General features: G+C 38.8%; 3 protein-coding genes across 3 annotated transcripts in view; 1 reads left to right on the forward strand and 2 right to left on the reverse strand.

Moving 5' to 3' along the window:
* The window catches only part of LOC109405351 (solute carrier family 53 member 1-like), a 553,430-nt gene that overhangs the window by 439,449 nt on the left and 88,028 nt on the right, over positions 1-25,953 (reverse strand). The gene's annotated exons all lie outside the window — the stretch shown is intronic.
* On the reverse strand, positions 568-24,701 carry LOC109397826 (large ribosomal subunit protein mL38). The gene is made up of 5 exons (XM_029853743.2): positions 24,481-24,701; positions 24,246-24,401; positions 23,823-24,183; positions 23,464-23,762; positions 568-910 (listed from the first exon to the last, which is right to left on the reverse strand). Exons 1-5 carry the CDS (start codon positions 24,620-24,622, stop codon positions 624-626), a joined length of 1,245 nt encoding a protein of 414 aa, XP_029709603.2. The 5' UTR covers positions 24,623-24,701; the 3' UTR covers positions 568-623.
* Positions 2,073-7,895, forward strand: LOC109400988 (uncharacterized). Its single transcript, XM_062843169.1, has 2 exons — positions 2,073-4,341; positions 7,283-7,895. Exons 1-2 carry the CDS (start codon positions 3,345-3,347, stop codon positions 7,336-7,338), a joined length of 1,053 nt encoding a protein of 350 aa, XP_062699153.1. The 5' UTR covers positions 2,073-3,344; the 3' UTR covers positions 7,339-7,895.

A 25,953-nucleotide genomic window follows, 5' to 3' on the forward strand; every position in this document is an offset into this window, starting at 1 on the left:
AAGGTATAGGTACTTCCAGCAGCAGTTGCGTTTGCGTACATAATCTCTCTAGCTTTGCGCACGAGCATTTTGTTCAACCGAGCTGAGAGGTGCGTAGTAGGCGGTTTATTCGCAGGTATTTAGTAGGCGCATGCGCAATCTATCTAGTTAGCATTTGATATGGCGATCCATTGCTCGCTTCGCCGTTCGTAAGCGTCAGCGTCGTAGAGGAATTGAATTGAGTGATGAATTTTAAATCGAATGGATTGCTTGGACGCTTGGAAATGATCGCATTTTGGAAACGCAGCAGCGCCTACCAACTGTGTGTGACTGATGACGGACGGACGAACGGACGAAAGGAACTAATTTAGAGCTGAAACACCAAACAAATGATTGACGAATGGGGTTCGTCGTTCGCTGCGTTTTACGCCGCGGTTGGTTTAGCTCCCCCCCAAGGGGTAGGTAGTGAAAGTGGTTTGCCATACTGTCGTTTTATGAACGCCGTTGCATAATGCCCGAAATGATTGTTTTGTTTGTCGGAGCATGGAGGTGTTTTATCACATAATCGAAAATAAAAGATGGCAAATGTAAGATTTTTAACAGTGTTTTATTTTATTTCTTTCTCTGCCTAACATTCGACTAGTTTATATGTCGTTGATCCTGCCCCAGCCGCGTCGATCTTTCTTGATTTCAGTCCGCTGCCAGGAAGGCACGTCCCGTACCGGATGTGCGTTGGGGAAACGTAGTGGCGCCTCGGGGCCATCGAAGGGATGCGTTTTGGCTAGCTTGCGGGCGAGGTATTCTTTGTTGATTTGCAGCGGATCGCGGTACTTGTCCATGTAGAGATTGAAGGGCTTCCGCAGTGGGAACCACTCCTGGTCCCGGATGTAGGGTGCAGGGAAGTCGTACTCGAAGACGGGATGTTTCATTTCTATTGGAAACAGAATAACGCGAAAAAGTAGAATTAGCCAAATGTTTCCCTGTTGGAAGCTAAGTAGCTTATAAGAGCATAAATCAGGAATGATTAGCTGTCATTTAACCCTTTGGAGAAGGCATTTTCGCCTTTCCGGATGCAACCTCGCTGGTCTGGAACACGTTTGTTAAGGTCGGTTTACTGGGCTGGGCTAATGTGACCCATCCGTCTCCAAAGGGTTAAATTTGTAAAACAAAGTCCATATTTATTATTTCCGATTTTACACGTTTTTGCAGTATTTAGGCCGTTACAAATATTTATTTCACTTTTTGTCCTACCACTCTTTGACTGGTCGAGGGGGGGGGGATAAAAATAATAAAGCATTTAATTTGAAAAATATTAAAAACTCTTCGGTTTTGTTAAAGAATTTTTAGCAAGACCCGATATTTTGATAAATATTTTTTTATCTGCCCCCTCAAAATGCAGAATTCAGTCAAAAATTTTTGAAGGAGGGGGGGGACAAAAAGTCAAAATAAAATTTGTAACAGCCTTATTTGTAAGGAAGAATATATAAATCTCGTTGTATTTTTTATATCTATTTTATATATAAATTGAAGTATCGCCATTCCCCCACATTGAGTAATCCTCGCTGGAATCCCGGAAAAAGTATCTGTAAGAATCCAGTGGTACGAAAACTTTCAGGACTTATAGCATTAATTATGTAGAGATCTCTAAATGAATCCTGGATTTATTCTTGAACAAAATTCAATGTAAGAGAACCTTGGAGCAATCCTTGAAAGAATCGAAGAATTTATACTTAAAAAAAAACTCTAAATGAATCTCGGTAGAAAACAATGAAGAAAACATTTCTAAAGAAGGGGGAATTGAAAGAGCCACCGAAAGAATCTTGGGAGCAATCACAACAAAAAAAAAAAACAAATAACCTTCGAATGAGTGTAATCAGTTTCGTACCTTTTAATTCCGCCCTATGTTGCTTATCCTTTGACAGATACGCGTATTTCGACTGCAAAGCATGACAACTCTTGCTACTGAACAAGATGAGTGTAACTTACATTCACCTCGTGGAGAGTTGCTTTCGCAGCTCCCTCACGACTTAAGTATGTGTGTGCGACCCCTACTCTATTCGGCAAACTTTTAGACCAAATCACAAGCAAAAAGTTGTTCATACTGTCATGCCCCTAGCGCACCCTGCGCATTCGAAGATTAGCATTCGTGTAAGTGTCAGACAACGTATGCGTTCGGATGATCGATCGGTGTTTCATCGGTCAGCTACTATCAGGAGAAATAAAGTGAATTCATTCTATCTTGTGAACTCGAACGAATAGGTTGTTCCTTATTAACTCCACACGTGAAATCCAGAAGATCCCTCAGTTGCGGTAATTAAAAGTGGCGTACGAGGAAAAAGTAGTTTGGTGCAGAAACCATTAGTAAAAGAAAAAAGAAAGTCTACGTTACTCTCGGCACGTACACGAAGCAGCAGCAGTGGTGCATCTTCAGCTGGCGTTTGCATTTCTCAGGGAACAGGACCAGTGAGGCAACGAAAGGAGCAACCGCTCCGGATATTATCTTCAAGGTTTGAGACGCGGCCCGCCAAAAGTCGCCTTTTCGGTGGTAAAATATATCCCCGTAAGTATAACCATACGTGAAAAGGGCGCTTTCCGACATTGTGCTGGCGTCACCTTCACCATTTTGAACGACATTGTGTGAAAACTGTGCTTGGTTTGTGCTTAACAATATGTGGTAAGATAATGAAAAGGCCTTTTCGATTGTGTGACAGAGTTATTGAATAGGGTGGACCACTTTTTTTTATTGCATATATACCCTTTGAAGAAAAAGTTCTTTTGTTTCATTTTAATAAAAGGCTTTCATTCCTTTTTTTTTTTTTTGAAACAGACTTTTTGACGGAGATTAAAACTAATAATCGAGTGATTCTACCACACGCCTTGCCACACGCTGTATGCTTGGACTGCATAGTTTGATCCGGAAACGTGATTGATTGCCAATTCTTGAAATCTGATACAACTCGGCAATTTCTGCCGCACACTGCTGGTCGACGTAATTAGTACGTTAAAGCACAGCTCGGACGTGAGCCTTTATCAGATTGAAATCACCATCGGCCAAGCAGATCATCGGATTCTCAGAGGAGGCGCGTGCATCTGGACTAGCTTCGCACCAGAAGGTATCCGTACGGCGACCGTCGTTGTTGGCAAGGGTCAAAAGGACATTTTTGGTAAGTCAATTTTTTTGATTGAATTTTTTAAAAGTGAACAAAGAAAAACCGGCATTTTTAATAATCTGCTACAATTGATTGTGATCCATTTTGTTTTACTCTTATTTTTCCCATTTTTGGCTGAATTACTGGTAATACCCGTGTTTATATTATTTTGATTCATAAATCGTACTTGTTGCGGAACTACAGCGCCGATTAATCATGAGTTCTAGTGTGGCTTGTACTATTGAACCGTATCGTAGGGGCACCAGCTTCAACGATTGGTTTGCTAGATTGAAGTTCTTTTTCAAGGTCAATAAAATAAGTGAGGATGACAAAATGGCCTATTTCATAACGCTAAGCGGGCCAGTGATGTTTGATGAGATTAAACTGCTGTACCCAGCGGGTAATTTCGAGGAGGCAGCTTTTGATGATTTGATATCGAAGCTGAAGAATCGCTTAGACAAAATAGAACCAGACTTGGTTCAACGTTACAAATTCAGCACGAGAATTCAGAACCCTGAGGAGACTACCGAGGATTTCGTCTTGGCTTTAAAATTACAAGCGGAATTCTGTGGTTTTGCAAATTTTAAAGAAACTGCCATTTTGGACCGCCTCATAGCGGGAATAAAAGACAAAAATTTACGACAGCGACTACTTAGTGAAGAGAAGCTTACTCTAGCAAGCGCTGAGAAAATCATCGTTACGTGGGAGGTTGCAAGGGCAAATGCAGGTACCGCAATAGATCAACAAAACGCAGGGTTAGGACAAATAGCGGCAGTTCGGAACACACTAGGGGCACAGGAAGGAAAAGCGTACGGGAAACTGAGGCAAACTCTGGAGTTGGCTAGGAAATATAGAGATGACAACTACAACAGAGGTGCCGGAAGCAGCAGAGGTCCTGTGAAAAGCCGACTGGGTGTGAGATCTTATGATTACGGACAACAAGGAAGAGGAGAGCGACTATATGGTTCGAGAACAACGGATTTCAGGCAAGAAAGAAGGGACATGACGAGGCCTAAACCAGACTATTCGCAGATGATCTGCAACTTTTGTGGATTGAAGGGCCATATAAGGAGAAGATGTTTCAAGCTCAAGAACCTTCATAGAGATGCTGTTAATCTTGTGGATTCACCAGGACCTTCGACAGACCATGATATAGCGGAACTAATGGGAAGGATGCAAACGTACGAATCGGATGGAGAGGAAAGTGATTCAGGTGAATTGGAATGTATGTTGGTCTCGTCCATTAATAAGATAAGTGATCCATGTTTAGTGCTTGTGTATGTCGATGGAAGTCCTTTACAAATGGAAATAGATTGTGGAGCGTCAGTTTCTGTTATTAGTAAGAATCGATACTTTTCTTTGTTTTCCAAACCTTTACGTAAATATGCTAAAAAGTTGGTTGTGGTAAATGGCGCGAAGCTTAAAATTGAAGGAGAGGCCAATGTCTTAGTGAAATTTAATCAAAAAGAAAAGTTGATGCAGTTGCTAGTGCTATACTGTGACAATGATTTTTTCCCTTTACTTGGCCGAACTTGGCTTGATGTGTTCTATCCAGATTGGAGACAATTTTTTGCAAATTCTATGGTAATTAATAATTTGAAAACTGAGAGCAGCGAAATGGCTGTGGAACAGATAAAGGACAAATATAGTCAAGTATTTAAGAAAAGTTTTTCAACTCCTATTAAGGGTTTTAAGGCTCAGTTGATAATGAAAAATGAGGAACCGATTTTTAAAAAGGCTTACGACGTCCCGTATAGACTGAAAGATAAAGTAGCAGAATATTTGGATAAATTAGAAAGGGAGAAGGTTATAACGCCAATAGAGACGAGTGAATGGGCTTCTCCTATTGTAATTGTGATGAAGAAAAATAACGATATTCGATTGGTTATTGACTGTAAAGTCTCAATCAACAAATCAATTATACCCAACACATATCCATTGCCAACAGTACAGGATATTTTTGCAAATTTAGTCGGATGTAAAATTTTCTGTGCGCTTGATTTAGAGGGAGCATACACTCAACTGGAATTGGTGGAAAAGTCCAAGAAATTTGTGGTTATCAATACAATGAAAGGACTGTATACATACAATAGGCTCCCTCAAGGGGCATCATCCAGCGCCTCTATTTGTCAGCAGGTAATGGATAAGGTTTTGGAAGGTTTGGAATTTGTGTCGTGCTATTTGGATGATGTGTTGATTGCAGGTAAAAGTTTTGAGGATTGTATGAAAAATCTGTTATTGGTGTTAGATAGGTTGGCCAATGCAAACATTAAAGTTAATTTTGATAAATGTAAATTTTTTGTGAATGAGCTTGTGCACTTGGGACATATTATTAGTGAAAAGGGGTTAATGCCCTGCCCAGATAAGATTTCAACCATAGAGAAAGCAAAGGCTCCTAAAAACGAGTCGGAACTGAAATCTTATCTGGGTTTGCTGAATTATTACAACAAATTCATACCGCATCTATCGTCAAAGCTATACCCTTTGTATAATTTGCTAAAAAATAACGTGAAATTCGTGTGGGATGACAAATGTCAGAAAGCATTCGCAGAGAGCAAAAATCTTCTAATAAAAACTGATTTCTTAGAATTTTATGATCCTAAGAAGCCGATCGTAGTTATCTCTGACGCATCTAGTTATGGTCTCGGCGGGTTAATAGCACATATAGTAAATGACGAAGAAAAACCGATTAGTTTTACTTCGTTTTCGTTGAATCAAGCCCAGAAAAAGTATCCAATATTACACTTAGAAGCGTTAGCGCTGGTTTGTACAGTAAAAAAATTTCATAAGTATCTATACGGCCAGCATTTCACGGTTTACACAGATCATAAACCGCTCGTCGGAATTTTCGGAAAAACTGGTAATAACTCAATTTACGTAACAAGATTGCAAAGATTTATATTAGATTTATCAATTTATGATTTTGATATCATTTATCGACCATCGCACAAGCTGGGGAATGCGGATTTTTGTTCGAGATTCCCCTTGGCGCAAGAAGTTCCTGATGAGATAGACACAGAAGTTATTAAAAGCATAAATTTCAGTAAGAATATACCAATTGATTACAAAATGATAGCAGAGGCAACCAAGAATGACGAGTATTTACAAGAAATCAAGGGATTTATCCATGAAGGTTGGCCAGAAAGAGTAAATAAACGCTTCAGGGAAGTTTTTGCAAACCAACAAGATTTGGAATCAGTCGAGGAATGTTTGCTGTATAAAGACAGGGTTATTGTGCCAAAAATGTATCAAAAGCCGATCCTAAAACTGTTGCATAATAACCATGCGGGTATAGTTAAGATGAAGCAATTGGCAAGAAGTATGGTGTATTGGTTTGGGATAAATTCAGATATAGAACAGTTTGTGGCATCTTGTGAAACGTGTAACAGTATGGCTATTCCCCATAAATCAGACAGCTCATCCAAATGGATACCAACCACTAGACCGTTCAGCAGAGTGCATGTAGATTTTTTTCATTTTGAGCATCGCACATATTTACTCATTGTGGACAGTTTCTCAAAATGAATAGAAATAGAGTTGATGGGACAAGGCACTGATTGCAAAAGAGTATTAAAAAAGATGGTAGCGTTTTTTGCTCGTTTCGGCTTACCAGATGTTTTAGTTTCTGACAACGGTCCTCCTTTTAATTCCAATGATTTCAAATGCTTCCTTGAAAAGCAGGGTATTAAGGTGATGAAAAGTCCGCCTTACAACTAGAAGGATTGTAATGTAATGGACAAGCAGAAAGACTGGTGAGAACCGTGAAAGAAGTTTTGAAGAAATTCCTAATGGAACCTGATATAAAGGAGTTAGATATGGAGGACCAGATAAGTCTTTTTCTGTTCAATTTCAGAAATAACAATATGACGAGTGACGGTCATTTTCCGTCTGAAAGGATATTTTCTTATGCGCCAAAGACTATCTTAGATCTTATTAATCCAAAAAAGCAGTATAAACAGTTTTTAACAGAGCCACAACCAACTGATGATATCATCACAGAGCATTCGGCCGGGAAAATCCCGAAGAATTCAAAAGATGCAATAGATGATCTGATGGCTGGGGATGACTTGTGGTATAAAAATCACAATCCCCACCATCACGCGAGATGGTTAAAGGCAGTTTTCATTAAAAAATATTCCCACAATACTTTTCAGATACGTGTTGGAAACGTAGAGGTAATGGCACATCGAAACCAAATACGAGTTCGTAAGGACGAGTTGCACGGGCAAAGGCCAAACGTCATCATCACAAGGAGCGATCAAACCCAAACAACAGACGACACAACGGAGGATTCAGGTCCGAGACTGCAGGGTTGCGAAACCGACACGATGGTGCTTCCAAGGGGAAGTATACAAAACAGAAAGTGGAAACGACAGCTATCTGATTCAGAGCAACCGGAACCTAGAAGATCAAAACGCAATAGAAAGTTAAATCGCTGTGATGATTTTAGTTACGATTAAGTTTTGGCGAAAATTTGCTATGTCGATATAATTTAAAGCAAACTCAGATTTTCTTTTCAATTTTTCACTTTTGTTTAATTTAGTATATAAGTGAATTCGTGAAGCATTGACAAAAGTCATTTCTGAAAAACATATTTTATGCTAAAAGGGGAAGGATTGTCATGCCCCTAGCGCACCCTGCGCATTCGAAGATTAGCATTCGTGTAAGTGTCAGACATCGTATGCGTTCGGATGATCGATCGGTGTTTCATCGGTCAGCTACTATCAGGAGAAATAAAGTGAATTCATTCTATCTTGTGAACTCGAACGAATAGGTTGTTCCTTATTAACTCCACACGTGAAATCCAGAAGATTCCTCAGTTGCGGTAATTAAAACATACCGTGTAAGCACCAAACTTTGCGCAGTTAAGAAAAATCAAATTTCTAATCGTTATAAAAATACAAATAAACAAATAATATCATGAACAACATGCTCATACGATAGACTAATGATCCTTCTTTGAGTCTGCAATATTTAAAAAATCATAATATGAACCAAAAAATACTTAAAATAGAAAAACTATTTCATTGCCTTGTTCCTAACTTTGCGCACAAAATCTTCGATTGTTCCTAACTTTGCGCATGGTGTGCCTAACTTTACGCATGCTATGGATTGCTTGAAAAAGTCATCAAAAATACTATTATTTAATGTTTCCCCATTGAACTAAAGTTATTCAGGTAGTGATCTTTGTTGAAATACTTTGTCCTACGAGACAGGGGCGACGGAGGCCTCCGGCAGTTCTTGAATTCGTCTGCGGTTCGTACTAGGCACCTACCCTGTGAACAATCCAAAATTCATGAGGGGTTTTCCAGTGGGTAGAGATCAAAGGTAAAAGCTTCCTGCTAAATGGAGTGATCGTTACGGATAGGAACAATAAGGGATCATTTAAATATGACGTCCATCTTTAATGGGAGGGGGGTGGGGTTGGAGTTGTCTGAAAAAGTGTGATATGCCATGTATTAGGTATAGGTACTATGAAGCGTGACGGGGTAACCCGGGGGAGGAGGGGGTTCTAAAATTCAAAAAAATGGTGGACGTCATATTTGAATCGTACCTAACCGCCGGCAGGCCTGAAATTGTCAATACAATTGCTACATAATATTTTAATGGTTAATAGTCATGTATTCACGTTAATCATGCATTTACTGAAAGTGCGCAAAAAATAGGAACACAGTGCAAATATTGGTTCCAAACATTGCGCACAACTATTTACTAGTTAAATTGAAAAAAATATTACGAACTGTGATTGATATTACTAGAATATCACCTTTTTTGTCAATTAACTGCAAAATTAATCATCGTTGCACAGTTTTATCGAGGAAAATGTTGATTTTTAGTAGAGTTACTTCTTGGCAGCCGTGTTAAGGCGAGGCAAATTTTGACGTTTTTGTGTATTTTTTGTTTATTATTCAACATAAACAAAGATTTTATGGTAATATAATTTTCGTCAAATAATGCTTATGTTTACACAATGCTAGTGCAATGATTAAACTGGTGAAAATGTTGACATTTAGTTATTTTTTTAATTATTTTACAAGAATGCGCAAAGTTTGGACCTGCGCAAAGTTAGGTGCGCACACGGTACATCGTTTCTTGATTGGACGCTTTTGAGCTGAGAAAACAGCAAGTGAATGTAACTCTTTAAAAGTGAGTGTTCCCATCCTTGGAAATAGCTCCTGCCCAACATTTCTTCGGTAGTTGAGCATCGTTCAACATACATCTTGCTTTTTCAATCAACGTGCGGTTCATCCGCTCAGCAACTCCATTTTGTTTGGTGTGTAGGAACAACTAGTTTGATGAACAATGCCGTCTCGCTGCATGCTCTTCCGCATTCTTGAATTGACGTACTCGGTTCTATTATCTATGCGAAGAACTTTCAATTTCCGCCCTGTTTTCCGTTCCACGTAAGACTTGAATTGCTCGTACACCTCAAGGACTTGAGACAGTAAACGAAAACTTTTCGGCTTGCATCATCGATGAAAGTGGCAAAGAATCGGTTTCCTCCAAGGGATGAAACTTGAACTGGCCCACAGACGTCCGAATGCACCAAATCCAGTAATCCGCTCTTGTTGCGCTAATGTGAAAAGTGTCCCGGGCATGCTTACTAGCATGGTTCAAAACATCGTTTTTGCTCCACACCGCTTATTCGATTCGTAACCAGATTCTATGCCTTCTCCCAAAATTTGAGCTCATTTGGTTGAAAATTGAGACTGAACAAGCGCTTCAAAGTTTGTATGGAAATTACTATGGGAAAACGATGTTTTTCATTCAATCGCATTTCCTAAGTGCTCTAGAGGGTTAGTTGACCCTTGGTAATCCTAGGCTACTCTACCAGGAACAACTTTGCCGAAGACCGCATTCAAATCGCACGTTTCATTAATTAGTTATGGATTTGTATCCAACTGGACAAACTTTATCAGTGATCCTCCAGCTTCCCAGCAGGCAACATTGCTGCATATGGCGCCAAAGATAGCATACTGAAATCATGGCTACTATGTTTCACTGCAAAATGCAGTGATGCCCACCGAATAGTTTAACTATTATGAGTTAAAATTTAGATTCTGGATAAAAATCGGTAACTAATTATTGAGGCATGCGATTTGAATGCGGTCTTCAGCAAGGATGGAAATCTAGTGATCATGATAGGATCCCAAATGTGTCGGGGTTGGAAGGCATCGCGCGATCATAGCAACAACGTTAGAATTTTGTCGTCAAGCATTCATAACAAACCATGCTCCACGAATAATAAATCGCTCGGCATGTGCTTAGCTGGTTTAGGTGTCCTAAGCGCTTGTGCCAGATGCTGGAGTCCACCACTCAAAACAATTTGTCTGCCTTCTAGTTGAGCCGGTACAGACTATCTTCTTCCGTCCCCGAAGCAATAACGTCATCATCGTCGTCCAGAACTTCACATTTTGTTGCCGTGAAAATAACCTTCAATCCTTTCTTGCAAATGTTGCTGATTGATAATAAATTCGTTGCCAGGTCATGAACAAGTAGCACTTCGTAGTAGAAACTTCCATTTTTCCTTCCTTCAGATCCAATTCGACAAGTCCTTTCGCCACCGACTTGATGGATTGATTGTTCGCAGTATCGATTGAGTTCACCAGATTCTCCTATTTCTTGAAACCTTCGTCGCATCTGGTCATGTGACTACTTACGGCCGAATCGAAGTACCAATCTTCTTACTTTCCTCGGTCTACGGCTAGCATTGCACAAAGAGCCTTACCCTTGATTGCTTCTGTGGACAGTTTGCAGCGAAGTGTCCAGGCCTCTTGCACGTGAAACAATTTCTGTTCTATTTTTAAATTTTCGGATGCCTTCACTTCTGCTTGGTGTATAACGCTCCTTCCGCTCCAGAACTCTTTAGTGGCCACTTCACATCTTGAAGTATCTTCGCTTTCACAACGTCAGCAGTCAGATCGATGGCGGAAGCTTGCAATTTCATTATCATAGGGTTGTAGTACTACGGTAATCCCTTCAATAAAAGTGACGCCAACCACTGATCGTTTACCTCGAATCCGATTTCACTCAGATTTTGCGTCGTTGTCACCAGTTCATCAACGTAGTCTTCAACGGATCCAATCTCTTCGAGCTTCACGGACGTCAGTTTGTCCAACAAACGGAAACGACGAATCAAGCCGTTATCCTGGAACGCCTTCTGGAGCTTCTCCCAAGCTTCTCTTGTGGTTTCATTTATTATCTGTGATTTATTATACAAAACAATGGTTGCTAAGCTTGTAGCCAAATACTCAACTAGGTACTTGGATGATCGCAGGTTACCCCTCCAACAAAAATCCCTCAAGGAATCTCGGGAGAAATCAATGAAGGAATTTAAGAAGGAATCCCGGGAAGAATCTATGAAAAAATCCCTGAATGACTCTCCGAAAGAAACCTCGGAAAACCAATGCAGAAATCCTGGAAGAAATTCCTAAAGGAATTTCGGAAGAATCTCTGATTTAATCTCGGGAGTAATCCGTGCAAGTATCATGGAAGGAATGCCGGAAGGAATTTATGATAGAATTCCAGAAAATTTCACTGTAGGAACCCAGTAAGGATCCTGTAATTTTCAACAGAATTTCAGAAAGAATTCCTGGAAGAATCCTTGTTAAAATTGTGGAAGAATTCCAGATCAAAAATATTTTGATCAATTTCGCATAGTGTTTAACTTTTTTCCACGTGCTTCGAATTCTCAGATTTTGCTGTAACAATATGCATCACATTTGTAGTTTGCTGTCAAATTTTCAGATCAATCGCTCATAGGAGAACAAAGTTACAGCATTCCAAAGTTGACCATTTTGTATGGAAAACGGCTTTCACTGCTATTTTTATGAACACAACTGTATCTGTGTAAAGTTTCCCTGAGTATTTAAAATATTCCTTGAGTGTTCCAGGTTTTTCCTTGATACATAAAACTTCCTGAGGATTCCGGGTTTTCCAGGTAACTCTGGACGGGTAAACCGGACAATCGATGAACGAGCCAATTTTGGGCGACAAAACAATTTTGGGCTGAAGCGGTGGCATATGCGACATACCGTAAACCGTTCAACAATCAAGGGGCACAATCAATCACTGGAATAAGTTTGGAAGTTGAATAAATCCAATTAAAACGCCTGAAAGTAAACAAAAACTACAGGAGGAACTTTTTAAAATACTCCCTAAAAAACTTCTGGAGAATTCTCATTAGAAACATCTGAAAGAACTCCAGAATGAACTTCCAGAGGAGTTCCACAAGGATCTGCAGGAATTCCAAACGAAGCTTGAAGGAATCCAGAAAAGAGGTCCTAGATGAATCAAAGGGAAGAGTTCCTGAAGAAATCTTGGAAGCAGTTTCTAAAATAATTCCAAAAGAATTTTCCAGAATGAGTTCCAAGAGCACTCCCAGCTAGAGTTCCAAAAGGAATCCCGGAAGAAGTTCCCGGAGAAAACCACGAAGGAGTTCCTGAAGAAATTGCAGGCAAAAGCATAGAAAAAAATCCCGGAGGAATCTCTGATGGAGCTCCCACAAAAGAATCCTGGAAGGATTTCCTAGTTGAATACCGGAAGAGGTTATCGGAGGAATTTTGGAAGAAGTTCCTGGTGGAATTAGCGTAGAAATCCCAGAAGAAGTTCTTCAAACAATTTCAGAAGTAGTCCCTAAAAGAATACCGGAAGGAGGTCCTGGAAAGATCTCGAAGAAGTTTTTGGAGGAATATTGAAAGAAATTCTTGTAGGTTTCCTGGAAGAAATCCCAGAAGGAACTCCGGGAGGAATCTCGCATAGAACTTCTGGAAGGAATCCTAGGCTGAATTTTGGAAGCAGTTTCTGGAGCAATCTCACAACAAATTCCTGAAGCAATCCTCGAGAAAACGCCTGAAGGAATCGCGGAAGAAAACCCGGGTAAAATTGCTGGAATTCTCAGGAATACTTTCTGCAAGTAAAAAAAAACTTCAGAAGATCTTCGAAAGAAACTATAAGGAGAATTTGGTATGGAATTCCAGGAGGAGAAATCCCAGAACAAATCTCTGGAAGAATTTCGGGAATACATCTTGGCAGAACTCTGGCAAGAGGCAAGAGCCCTTCAAGGAATCAAGAAACTCCTGCAAAAACCCCATGCCACAAGAACAAGAGAACGCGTGTTACCGAGCAAGTTCGAACATTGGTTTTACAAAGCAAACAGTGTCCACATCCAACTCTTCTATCAAAACAGCAGTCTTCATCCAATAGTGATTCCAATGCAGCTGAAGTAAGTCCTGTGCCTGAGAGCAGTCGTATAGGTATTCGCCAGGGACTGAAGGTAAGTGTGAAATAAGTCAACCAATCCACGTAGGTACACCGACGCAGGTGTTGCGAAGATAGTTATGGATGAAGAGCGATAATGCAGAATGGTACATGGGATACAGTAAAACTTTCCCCTGGCAAGAATGCAATCGGCAGTAGATGGTTATTTAAGACGAAAACGGTCAAGAATGCACGCATAAATTCGGCACGGATTATGATTAGGCGTCTGCCCCAGTAGCGAAACAAGTAACATTTCGAGCATTACTGTAGGGCCTAGCTCGAATCCAAAGTAAGATTCAATCCTGGATTCAATAAACCACGATCAGATGATGAACAGAAAATGTAATTCTTCAATTACTTGCGCTTTGAAACAGCGTCATTATATCACCACGTCTCAGTCAATTCTGCCTTCCAAATAGGTTCCCGACTACTATGACCATTTTTTCTCGTTGCCCGTTGCCGTAACAACGAGCACATGTCTCGGGACACCGAAGCAAATCATCTACTCTTTATTTAGAATAACATTATCAATTTCCTACAATCCTCCTTTTGCTTTTTTATTTTTATAAGTGTAAAATAAAGTATTTATTGTAAAACGCTTCGTTACAAAATCTCTTTCTGATTGTTTGTTCTTTATTCCAAGTACGACCTATTTACAGTTTTGTAGCATTGGTCATTTTCTCCGCGAGTCTACCCTATTCCACAAACTTCTTTATACTGTTGCTCTGGTTTGCCCATGTTGCTAGTTTTGAGGTAGCTTACATTGTTTCTACACTGCTGCCCTAATTCATCTGATACTTCTTTCCATTCGCATTACAATGCACTCCTCGTTGAGAAAATTTGTATTTATATTTTATACCGTGAGGTCGCCATTCACCGCTCATTTTGGGTAACATGCTGCCACAATAAAAAACTTTCATTTCATAAAGTTTTTATATGGGTGTACCTGAAATCACGTCCTCAAAAAATATTTCTCACACTGCGCTGCAGGACAGCATGGGAACTGTTCAGGGCAAACAGCAGAAAAAATATCCAACAGTTAAAACCCGTTAAAGATTCCATTTTGACAAAACAGGATGAACTGAACGTCATGAATTATCAATACCTACATTGGTAAATAAAAGCTATTTTGTTTTTATAAATGAATAGTTTCTGTGATTTCATGAAAAAATAATCCAGTGAGCGGTGAATGGATCCATTATGAGCGGTGAATGGATGCATGAGCGGTAATAGGAACCAAGAGATTACACATTTGAATTTTATTTTTTTCGGCTGTAAACATATTTTACAATCGTTTTATATTTTTACTATAATAACAACATAATTGTTGAGTTGTTAACGTAAATTGAAGTGCAATATTCGCAAACTTCTTCTTCTTTTTTTGTTGGGTTCGAGGGACTTTAACCCGAAGGTCATTCGTCCCTTAATATTCGCAAACGTCGATTTTTAATGTCATATACTTTATGAAAATGCCGTTAAATGAGTGGTGAATGGCGACCTCACGGTATGTAACCTTTTATTGTTTTCTTTATTCATTCCATTTCAACTTTCGTTTTAATCACTGTGTTCCCCGAATTGCTTTTTTTCAGCAGTTTTTTTTTTCGGATGAAATTGTCATACTTCAGTCTAGCGTCCGATATTAAAGCTATTGTAAGTAGAACTCTGCGGTATAATGTTCAGCTCTGTCATCTTACCACTTTTCTGTAAGCTGGCTGATATGGATGATTGCTTCAGCTCATTGTAGAATCCATATGTTGTGAAGATCGCATATAGCCATTCTTCTTCTTCTTCTTCGTTCTGTTAGTCCTGTTACTGACAGAGACCGCGTGGGAATGGCAGCAGCTTATGCTAGGTATATCGCCAGCATATAGCCCTTGAATGCTATAATAATTAAAATTCAAATCTTTCCCATTTGTGCGAATCGCGAACAACCCACGAGTGCTGACTAATTCGCCCCGTTAATGCTAGAACTAGGTAACTCGTTTTGGAAAGTTCGAGTAAAAATGGCTGGTAAAACTAATCCTGCTATACAACAAACACTTTGTTGGTCTTAAAAGAAGAATCATTATGTGTTTTTGTAGTTTCAATCGACAAACTTTTGTTTATTGTGGTGAACGTTCAGATGTAACCAAATTGCTCGCGATTTCGCAAAACCAGTTACCTAGTTCTAGCATTAAGGGGACGAATTAAACATTACCAACCAAAAACAATCTGCATATTCCAGAATCACTCATAAATACCTACAGCGCATTAGATCACATTTGAATATGAGCTTTGAATTCCATCACAGTAGGCACGCAGTACAATGGTATCCTAGGCAACATACTTTACCACATCAATTGTCAAAACAAGACACTTGCAAACAAACGTTTTCCACTACTTCGGGCTGAAAGTCTCTTTAATAAAGACAAATCAATCAATTCATCTACTTTCATTTTTTTTAAATCTCCCAGCCCAGGCGCTGCCAGCATGCATTTTTTTTCTTTAGTGGACCATCCCGGGTTGTACTGCCTCTTTTAGTTATGGCAGCGCATTTAAGCATTTTCTTACATACCGTCTACCCCCGTTGGTTTGAACGACACCTCATGCAAACCAAAGGGGTTCATTTTTTAATTTGAACTTCTAGTAACCCTGTGCGCATTGAAAAACACACTGATGGCAACCCTTTTTGCTGTTTTGTTTTGATTCTGCGTTCCGTTTCACCCCGTTCCATGAGCAGAATGACGTTTGAACTATTTTTAGTTTGAACGATGTGCAGATTAGAGGGGGTCAAATTAAAAAGTGTTCAGATTAGATGAGGTCAAACCAACGGGGGTAGACGGTAGTAGACCCTCCTGGTCCGGGTTTTACTGAATTCCTTCAGTATTTACACCGCATTTATGCGAATTACCACAGTGGACTCTCCCAGCCCGGGACTTTTACAACGTATTTAAGCAACTTCTCATAGTGGACCCTCCCGGTCCGGGATTTACTCAATTCCTTCAGTTCTGTAGCCGCATTTAAGCATTTCCTCAAAGTGGACCCTCCCGGTCCGGGGTTTACTGAACATTTTCAGTTATTTCAACGCATTTAAGCAACTTCTTTCAGTGGACTCTCCCAGCCCAGGCATTTTTTTCGCTTTTCAGCCAGCTTCAACTTTGCTTTTTTTTAAGCTTACCTAAGTTCATCCTCGTCGCCAGGTTGTAGGGCCTAGCTCGAATCCAAAGTAAGATTCAATCCTGGATTCAATAAACCACGATCAGATGATGAACAGAAAATGTAATTCAATTACTTGCGCTCTGAAACAGCGTTTTTATATCACCACGTCTCAGTCAATTCTGCCTTCCAAATAGGTTCCCGACTACTATGACCATTTCTTCTCGTTGCCCCTAACAACGAGCACATGCCTCGGGACACCGAAGCAAATCATCTACTCTTTATTTTAGAATAACATTATCAATTTCCTACAATTACTCATGGTGGCCAGTCAACGAAACCTGAAAGCTGATCAAGCACGTAGACAGCTTAATTGAACGGCGAAGTCGATGAAGAAATCTGCGATGCGACAGCCGATCCGGTAGGGATACGTAGTTGAGGACGCAAGCATATTATGCCGTATAAGGAGGAGGCTAATCTGCACGTGTCTGGAATGGGAAGGTCGACTCGGTATTCAAGGCGATTGGGTTTTGCCCATCTAAAGCGGGTCCGTGCCCGACTGCCTGAGAAGCCGAAATGTAGTAATAGAATATATCCTGATTAACTACAAACTGAACCTAGGATCATCGGAAGCTGGATTGTCCATGTACTGAGAGACTGTCGTAACAAAAAATAAAACTCTGACTACTTCATGCATTTTCGAGATAGATAATATTCGGGGGATCTAAAAAGCAGACTTTTTTTTCGTTGAGCTCCACGAAAGTATAGTACGTCGCTCTAGCTGAGTAGTTTCAAGAGCTCATTTGAATCAAGAACTTTTTTTTTTTTTTTTTTCTCTCTTATTTACTGGCTCAGACCTTTTGATCCATAAAGCCAAGGGTTGTGAAATCTAACACACTTTTGTATGTGTGTTTTAAATTTAAATGAATGGGACGACCGAACTGAAGCCCCTTTAGTAATTTGCTGATACAGATCAGTGACATGATTACATGACATTTAAATTAGTCTCAAACATTTTTGTTGATTTCTTTCAGGTATTTGGTTATTTGTTTGTACTCTCCGGGTCTATTGTTAGTTAATATTTCAATTAAAGGAATTTTGTTACTAAGTATTGATGCTTTTTGTCTTATTTGATCGTAGTGAGGGCATTCATATAGTATGTGTGTTAGATTTTCAATATTACCACAATGATCGCATCGGGCATTGGGGACAAGATTCCAATTGGCTAATTTGTCTTTAGTGACAACATGTCCAGTTCTAATTCGTCCGATTTGTATAGTTTCTATTGTAGTCAAATTCAGTCCTTTAAACCATGGTTTTCCACTAATGTTTTTAGAATGCTCGAAATGAAATTTGCCTTTTTCACTGGAGACTTGTTCGTAAATATCTTGCCATTCTCTGTAAACTTCTTTCTTAATAGATTGAATAGATCCTCCAAGGTGTAACCTAACGTTTCCTCAGTACTCCTTATTGTACCCATCTTAGCCGCATGATCCGCTCGATCATTCCCAATTAAGCCTATGTGACTTGGGATCCACTGAATATAAATTTTATTTATGTTCGATTGCTGAATTTTATTTAAAAGTTTTATTATCAAACTGTTTTCTGTTTGGAATGGTTTTGAGAGTAATGTGCAAGTATTTTTGGAGTCTGTAAAAATCACTAATTCTTCAATGTTTTTATTATTGGCATAATCTATTGCATTAATAATCGCTACTATTTCAGCACTTAATATGGTGTAACCTGGTTTTAATTTGTAACTGTGTGAAAATTTGTCTTGGGCGTCATAGTATCCGCAACCTACTGAAGAGTTTAAAATTGAACCATCTGTGTATATTTGATAAGTGTTTCTATATTTATTGGCTATTAATTGTAATACTAATTGTTTTTGTGTTGTTAGGTTTAGTTTTTTCTTAGTGAGATCCTTAATGTCGTTTGAAACTGTGACTTTATTTTGAATGGTTTGGTCGAACTTACGATTTGTTTTCGGGAGGAGTTGGAAATATAAAAAGTTATTTAAAGATGCAGTTCTTTCTAAGTAGGAAGTGTGTTTGGGCAAACTGTTTAAGTTCATGATTTCACGCAAATTATCCACTATTAAACTATTATTGTAAAATAGAGTTTTACCAATTTCTTTCAACGCTAGTAATTCGGCTCTCTTTCTCAAAGGGATTTCTCCTGATTCGTATAATACTACTTGGTTTGGAGTGGAATTTAAATGTCTCAAAGAAGTTCTAATGGCAAGTAATTGTACTGTTTCTAATTTTTTAAATGTAGTTTTTGGAACTGAACCTATTATTGTTAAACCGTATTCAAGATATGGACGTACTACAGCTTTATAAATTTTCAGCATTTGGTCTGGATGCGCTCCACTACGTTTTCTACTAATAATTTTTAAAATGTTAATTTTTTTCTTTGCTTTTGTTATACTGTTGTTTATATGAGCTTTGAATGATAACTTGTGATCTACTTGAATCCCTAATATTTTATGGTTTTCTACTACTGGAATGGGCGATGTGTCTAATTTTATGGAGATGGTTGGATCAAATTTATTTGTGAATACTATTGAGGCCGACTTATTTGGGTTTATTTCCATACCTAAGTTTTTGAATACTATTGACAGTCTTGAAAGGAAATTGTTCATTTTCTCTGCTACTACCGCAGTACTAAATCCAATGACTATTGCAGTAAAATCGTCTGCAAACTGTATGAGAATTTCCCCTTGTTTCGTGATTTCATGTACTATCCTAGTATAAATATTGAAAAGGATGGGAGATAACGGACATCCTTGAGGTAAACCTTTATTCGAAATTTGGATAATTTGCGTGCCATCATTAAGCTCTAATATCATTATTCTTTCTTTCAGGTATGTGTACACCCAGTTGATTATTTCTGATGGAATGTTTAGTTGTTTCATTATTGTTAAAAGTTTACTAATGTTTACATTATCAAACGCTTTGGTTAGATCTAGAAAGGTGGCTGCTAACACCATACCTTCTCTTTTGGCTTCGTTTACTTTTACTATTAGGGTATTTACGCAATTTATTGCTGAGGTATGTTTTTTGAAACCGTATGAGTTAGTTGGTATAATTTTATTATCGGATAAGTATTTATTTAGTCTGTTTTTAATGAAATTGTTTATGAGTTTGATCAAAACATTTAACATCGCTAATGGTCTGTAGGATTGAATATTGTTGGAATCTTTATTGGGTTTAAGAAGCGGTATTATTCTAATTGATCTCCAGTCTTGAGGTATGTCGCCCGTATTTAGTACTTCGTTCATAAGTTCCGTGAATCTGATGATTAAATTCAATTTTAGGTTTTTTAATATAAAAAAGGATAAATTGTCTATTCCAGGGGTTGAGTGATCTTTTTTAGAATTTATAATTTTAATGATTTCCAAGTGATCGATTTTTACTGTATTTATTGGTCCAGGAGAGAAGTTAATACTATCTGTAATTGTGGGAAAATTTAAGTTCATAAACTGATGTGCAAGTGGTTTGTTGTTTAAAAGATTTAAATTATTTTTAGCCGGGCGTCCTCCACTGATCATTTTCACTGTGTTCCAAAGTGTTTTGGTATTCATGTTTCCATCTATCGAATCTATCAATTCCTTCCAACATTTTCTTTTTTCTCTACGTATTTCTCTTTTCAATATTGCTCTACTTCGTTTAAATTCTGTAAAGTTTTCGTAAGTCTGATTTCTATAAAAGTTCTTTAGCTTTTCATTCTTTCTGTTCAATAATTCCTTAATTTCACCCGTCCACCATTTTTTGGGACTCTTATTCTTATTCCGTTTATTTTTGTATGTGCATTTTTCAAAAGTTTCTTTTACAATTTCGTTTATATCATTTGGGGTATGAAATGCATGTGGTTGAAGTGTATTTAATTCATCTATTGCTTGTTTTTTATTAAAATAATCTTTTCTGTATGTATATTTGGTTGCTGTGTTATCTATTTCGAGTTCAATTACTTTATGATTACTGAAAAAATCTTCATCCAAAACTTTCCAATTAATTTTGCTTGCTATATCCGGTGTTGCAAAGGTGAGATCTATGGCAGAAGGGACAGTGTTTGGTGCTTTTATTAATGTACTCGAACCATCGTTTAACAATACTAAGTCTCTGTTATCTAGTAAGTGTTCCAAAAGTTCACCTCGAGGGCAATTTTCGTGAAGTGGATTCCATAGTCGGTTATGTGCGTTAAAATCACCTGCTAATATAACTGATCCTTGAAAATTTTCTATAGTGTCAAATAATTTGTTTAAAGGTTCCTTTATGTCGTTGTTGTTGATTGGGAGTGGTGGAATGTAAATCGAAATAAACAAAATGTTTGGTTGTGTATTTAATGTAGTTATGGCTATTGACTCTATTGGATGTAATGTTGGTAATTTGAAGGGTTTATATTCCAGTTCATTCTTGATAAGAAATCCGACTCCACCGTAACCGGTGGGTCTGGTTTCTGTAAGTAGTTTATATCCAGTAAATTTATAAGTTTCATTGGGTTTTAACCAAATCTCACTTAAAATTACTAAGTCCGTGTTATTGTCCGAAAGAAAGCTTTTGATATACTCTCGTGTGTCTATCGGTCGTAAACTTGTGACGTTATTTTGAATTATTGTCAATTTCCTCAGTGTGTCTGACATTATTAATTCTGTTTAGTCCTTTTGTTGGGGAATGACTTCCGGATTAATTATTTTATTTAGTTCATTGCTGATGTTTATTAATAATAGATCTTGTGTTATTGTGTCCGATTTGCTTGTGCTTTTAATTATGATTTCCTGTAAGGCTTTGATCTTGTCAAACATTTTGTTCAGGTTAAATTCGCGGATTAGTTCTTCTTTGATCATTTGGGTTATTTTTTCGATTTCTGTGGTTTTGTATGGATTCGGAAGGAATTCGTGTTTGGTATTTTGAGAGTTGAAGGAGTTTTGTGGGGTTATGAAATGTGGTTTCAGATTTACTATTCGTTTTCTTTGTTTTATGTTGTTACTAGTGTTTGGTGCATTGCTGTCTTGCAGGAGAGGAAAGTCACGTACAGAGTCCAGTCTACTTTGCAGGTCTTGTTTTTGTTTCTTGGGATACTTCTCTGATGCCTCATAATAAGATGTTTTATTCGTTGCCATGTCTTGTCTGATTAGGTCCTGTCGTGCTCTTTCCGGGCATTCCTTATCTGATGCTTTGTGTTGTCCTGAACAGTTCACACATTTCAATTCCGTTTCTTCGCATTCCTTTTCATTATGGTTCAGTCCACATTTGCAACATCTTACTTCTTTCGATTTGCAGAATTTGTCGCGATGCCCAAACCTCCAACATTTGAAGCAGATTTTCAGTGGAAAAACGTATGGTTCCACATATCGAGGAGTGCCATAGATTTCCACTGAATTCGGAAGAATTTCCCCCCTCACGAAAATTTTGATTGTGTATGTTGGTTGAAACTTTTCTACTCCTACCCTCTTCTTGATTCTTTCAACTTTGAAGACCTTAATGTTGTTCTCACATACTATGTTTTCCATCACTTCTTGTTCGGTTATCGAAGGAGGAACATCGCCTACTACTCCAATGCTCTCCTTAAATCTGGTTGGCACGAAAATTGAAAATCCAAAGTTCTCAGTGAGCAGTTTGGAATTCAACAATTGTTCTGCGTCCCGCGGTTTTTCAAAACTAATCTGAAAGTTGCCCCTTCCTACGCTCTTCATGCTTTTGTATTTTGTTACTCCGATGTTTTTTAGCATTTTTGCTACTTCCATAGGGTGCGGATACTTGACTTCGTTGCTCTTGTCCGTGTCTTTCATTTCCTTGTGGATAATGAATGTCGTGTAATGCTGGTTTTTTATCCATCCGTCATTGTAGGTTCCGTCTGTATTGTCCTTGTTTTGTCTTTTCAACAAATTGTCCGTCTTGGGCTTTGCTCCAGTCTGTTTTTGTGTAGCCGTATTACTTGCCTCATTTGTTCCGTCCGTATTCCCATAGTGACTTACGTCTTCGTCATTGGAATTGTTGTTGTCTTCCGTCATACATCGCGTTGCTTGGTATTTGTCTTTCGCTTGTTTTTTGTCATCCGTTTTGTTTCGTTTCATCTTCCTATCACCGTCACTGTCATCATCAATGTCTTTGTGCCTAGCCTTCGACTTCCTCGTCAACACATGTGTCCAGTCATCGTCGGCCATCTTGTCACCAATTCCCTCCGCCATCATGTTCCCATGTTTCAATTCCCCCCCTTATGTACAAAATATTCCCGGAAAGCACTTAAATAACTTATACCCTATAAAATCAACTTAATGGAGAATACTTACAGTAACTTAATGTAATCTTATCACTACTATATACAGCAACACTATAGGTTAGTCAGTTTTTCTCTTCTTTTTCTCAAAACCGTTCGCGAAAAAAAATCAAATTCACACACCTCGTCAAGGATCGTCTGTCTCGGTCGACTTGCTTGGAGAGAATGAATCAAGAACTTCATAGAAGAAATGGGGGAAAACTTCAATATCTGATAAAAGACAAATATGAAGATACTCAAACTTGTATCAACATGTCTGAGAGCGAGAAGATTGGAGCATATCGAAAAAAGCTGCTTCTTCGTTTGGGCTTTACAAGCGAAAAATATAATCAACCTGCAATACTGTCTAACACATGAATATCGGCCAGATGTGTTTACGAATCCTTTACAACGTGTATGTCTGGAGAAGTTATACGTAGCGGCCTAGTAGTGAAACCGGTTGCATTGCCTGAATTGTCGCAACAAATGCAGTTAATTGTTGCGCAATATCTGAAGTTTGGTTTAGTGAATCGATTCAACAACATGAATGATTAGGCCAAATGTGCCTATTGCTTCTCGAAAATTAAGCACTCGAGAAACGATATTCAGGGAAAGATATAGTACCTAGTTTAAAAAAACCTTAGCTGCAAAGGTACATAAAATAATAATTGTTACTTACTCAGCACATCCCGGTAGAAGTTCACCAAACTCGTGTCCCAATCGGACTGGAAAAATGCCAACCCGGCGGGCGTCATATCGTCCTGATATTTCCGGTAGAAATCTAACGTTTTGAACGTCCTTGCCTCCAAATCCGTAGTCTTCTCTCCGTCAACTTTGTACTCGCTAAGATCGAGTTTCTTCTCTTGCTTGTACAGTACAAAAACGTGCCGATGGAATCCGGTTCCTTTGGGTGGAATTGGCTGCATGTACGGAACGATCCTCTCGCCCTTTTCCACCTGACCGTTGGGAATGTTCGCTCTGAAATTCATTTATTCAATGTTATACAGCGAAAACGAAAAGAATTATTAGCTAACTTACACAAACCAATGGCAGTACTCCTTGTCGTGTTCGCTGAAGTGCCCATCTGGATTGGTCAGCACCAAAGTCCACCAACTGTCCCCGACTTGAGCCTCACCGGCAGTACCCCTGAAGTTGAAACTGGCTTCGAACTGAACCGTTGGTTCCGCCGAGGCTTCGCTCGGCTTTAGCACATTGCCGTAATACACTGGGCTGGCCACATCCCCATTGTTGAAGGCGATTTGCAAGTGTACTCGCGGTACGAAGTATGCTGACCCGTACAGATGTTCAAACACCCCGTAGTGCTCGGCCAGCCGTTTGATGTGGAATGGGCCGCTTGTTGTGAGCCAGTCCTGTTTGACCAGCTCCGGGTCAACGGTAACTGAAATCATTACATTATTGAGAACCTTTCACTTGTAACATATCTCCACAAGAAATACTCACGCGTCTTGGCGCGGGATGCCTTTTCCAGCTCCGGATTGGCGCGCTGCGCCTTCAGATGTGCCAATCGCTCCTTCAGCTGCTCCGATCGTGCCGGTTTCAGGTGTGGAAATCCGATGTTGACCTTCTTGGCCAGTTCCGGATCTACGGCGCGTTCACCTAAAACGACAAGCGAGCAACATCAGCAGCAGTGATTACGAAACAGTAAACAGACCCGCCGGCAGCTCCCACTACTTACAGGCGAGGCGTTGTTCCAGCGTGCGGGCTACACCCGGTGGTTTCCCCCGCAGTCGATGGCCATGTCGGACGAAGCACTGGAGGGTGACCGATCGGCGGAGTAGATTTTCTCCGGTTAACGTTTGAATAATTCGCGAAGCCATATTTTTTCGGACTTTTTCGCGTGCACGCGAGAGGCGAATGTTTTGGTTTTGTGTGAGGTGAGCGACGTTTTGACAGTTCTACGATAGTCTTTTTCATCGGCAGAAGCGAGCCACGGTTATCGGAACAGAATTTGTTTCAAAAGCACTCAAAGAAATCAGTAACAATTTTTGAAAACGAATCAATGGTGCAGCATTGATTATACCGTGTACGCACCAAACTTTGCGCAGTTAAGGAAAATCAAACTTCGAGTCGTTCTAAAAAATACAAACGAACAAAATATTTCATGAACGATTTCCTTGCACGATAGGCTAATGACCCTACTTTGAGTCTGCACTAGAGAAAAAATAATAATATTAACCAAAAAAATACTTAAAATATAAAAACTATTTCATAGCCTTGTTCCTAACTTTGCACACAAAATCTTCGATTGTTCCAAACTTTGCGCATGCTCTAAATACCGTGAGGTGCCCATATTTCGTGCACTTAAGAATTTTCAAAGTTTGATAAACGACTGAAATTTTACCATAAAGTATATCAGATTAATTTCTTCGATAATATTTAGTGCTGGTACTGTAGCTCTCAAGAAAAATATAAATTAGGCAACTTCACATTATACAAGATAGTTACAACATTAGTTTTGATTTGTTTAAAAATGCCAAATTTCGTGCACGGGTTCCAAATTTCGCTCACTTTTAAAAGACGTAGAACGAGACGTAGAATTCGCCTAAATATGTTTATTTTCAAAACGTAGCAAACTCGTACAATACCAATGAAACCATAACGTGTAGATAAAATCGATGTCTGTGACGAACTATGAGTGAATATTTGCTGTTTCTTATGTTCGTCCCGGATGTTTACATTAAGATTTCCAAAATCCTTCTGTAGTTTTATAAGGGTTATTATTTTTTATGTTTGTTTTGTTCTTTTATTGAAATCTTAATAAAACAATATATTGTTTGCTATTTGAATCAAATGTTCACTAACTTTACTGATGGTCAGTAATGTGAATTAATTCTTTTTTTTTTTAATTGTAGCTTTTCACTTTTCTATTATGTGTCATTAATAGGCACGTTCATCGGGAGGTTAGTTCTAGTAAAGTGTCGTCTTCCTAATTTGTGTTCTGGCAAAAAAGCTTACGACAATAATTTGTTTGAATGAAACTAGCGGCTGTAAGCTACTACTCTCAATGTTTGGATAAATATAATCATCCCGAGCTTACTTAGTATTCTCACATTTATAAATGTTTTTTTTTTCTACGTAGTTTATGAGCAGTCCCTAGCTAATTTTAAACCAATTAAAATAGTTATTAGAACTATTATTAATAAACGAA

Source organism: Aedes albopictus, chromosome 1 (genome assembly GCF_035046485.1).
Source record: "Aedes albopictus strain Foshan chromosome 1, AalbF5, whole genome shotgun sequence".
Taxonomy (NCBI): domain Eukaryota; kingdom Metazoa; phylum Arthropoda; class Insecta; order Diptera; family Culicidae; genus Aedes; species Aedes albopictus.

What these genes read in the sequence shown, in the direction of transcription:
- LOC109400988 (XM_062843169.1), top strand. Translation starts at nt 3,345, where the DNA reads ATGAGTTCTAGTGTGGCTTGTACTATTGAACCGTATCGTAGGGGCACC. An exon ending in TGGAGAGGAAAGTGATTCAG is followed by an intron (nt 4,342 to 7,282) that starts GTGAATTGGAAT and finishes AATACTTTTCAG; the next exon opens with ATACGTGTTGGAAACGTAGA.
- LOC109397826 (XM_029853743.2), bottom strand. Translation starts at nt 24,622, where the DNA reads ATGGCTTCGCGAATTATTCAAACGTTAACCGGAGAAAATCTACTCCGC. An exon ending in GCTGGAACAACGCCTCGCCT is followed by an intron (nt 24,402 to 24,480) that starts GTAAGTAGTGGG and finishes TTGTCGTTTTAG; the next exon opens with GTGAACGCGCCGTAGATCCG. An exon ending in CTTCTACCGGGATGTGCTGA is followed by an intron (nt 911 to 23,463) that starts GTAAGTAACAAT and finishes TGTTTCCAATAG; the next exon opens with AAATGAAACATCCCGTCTTC.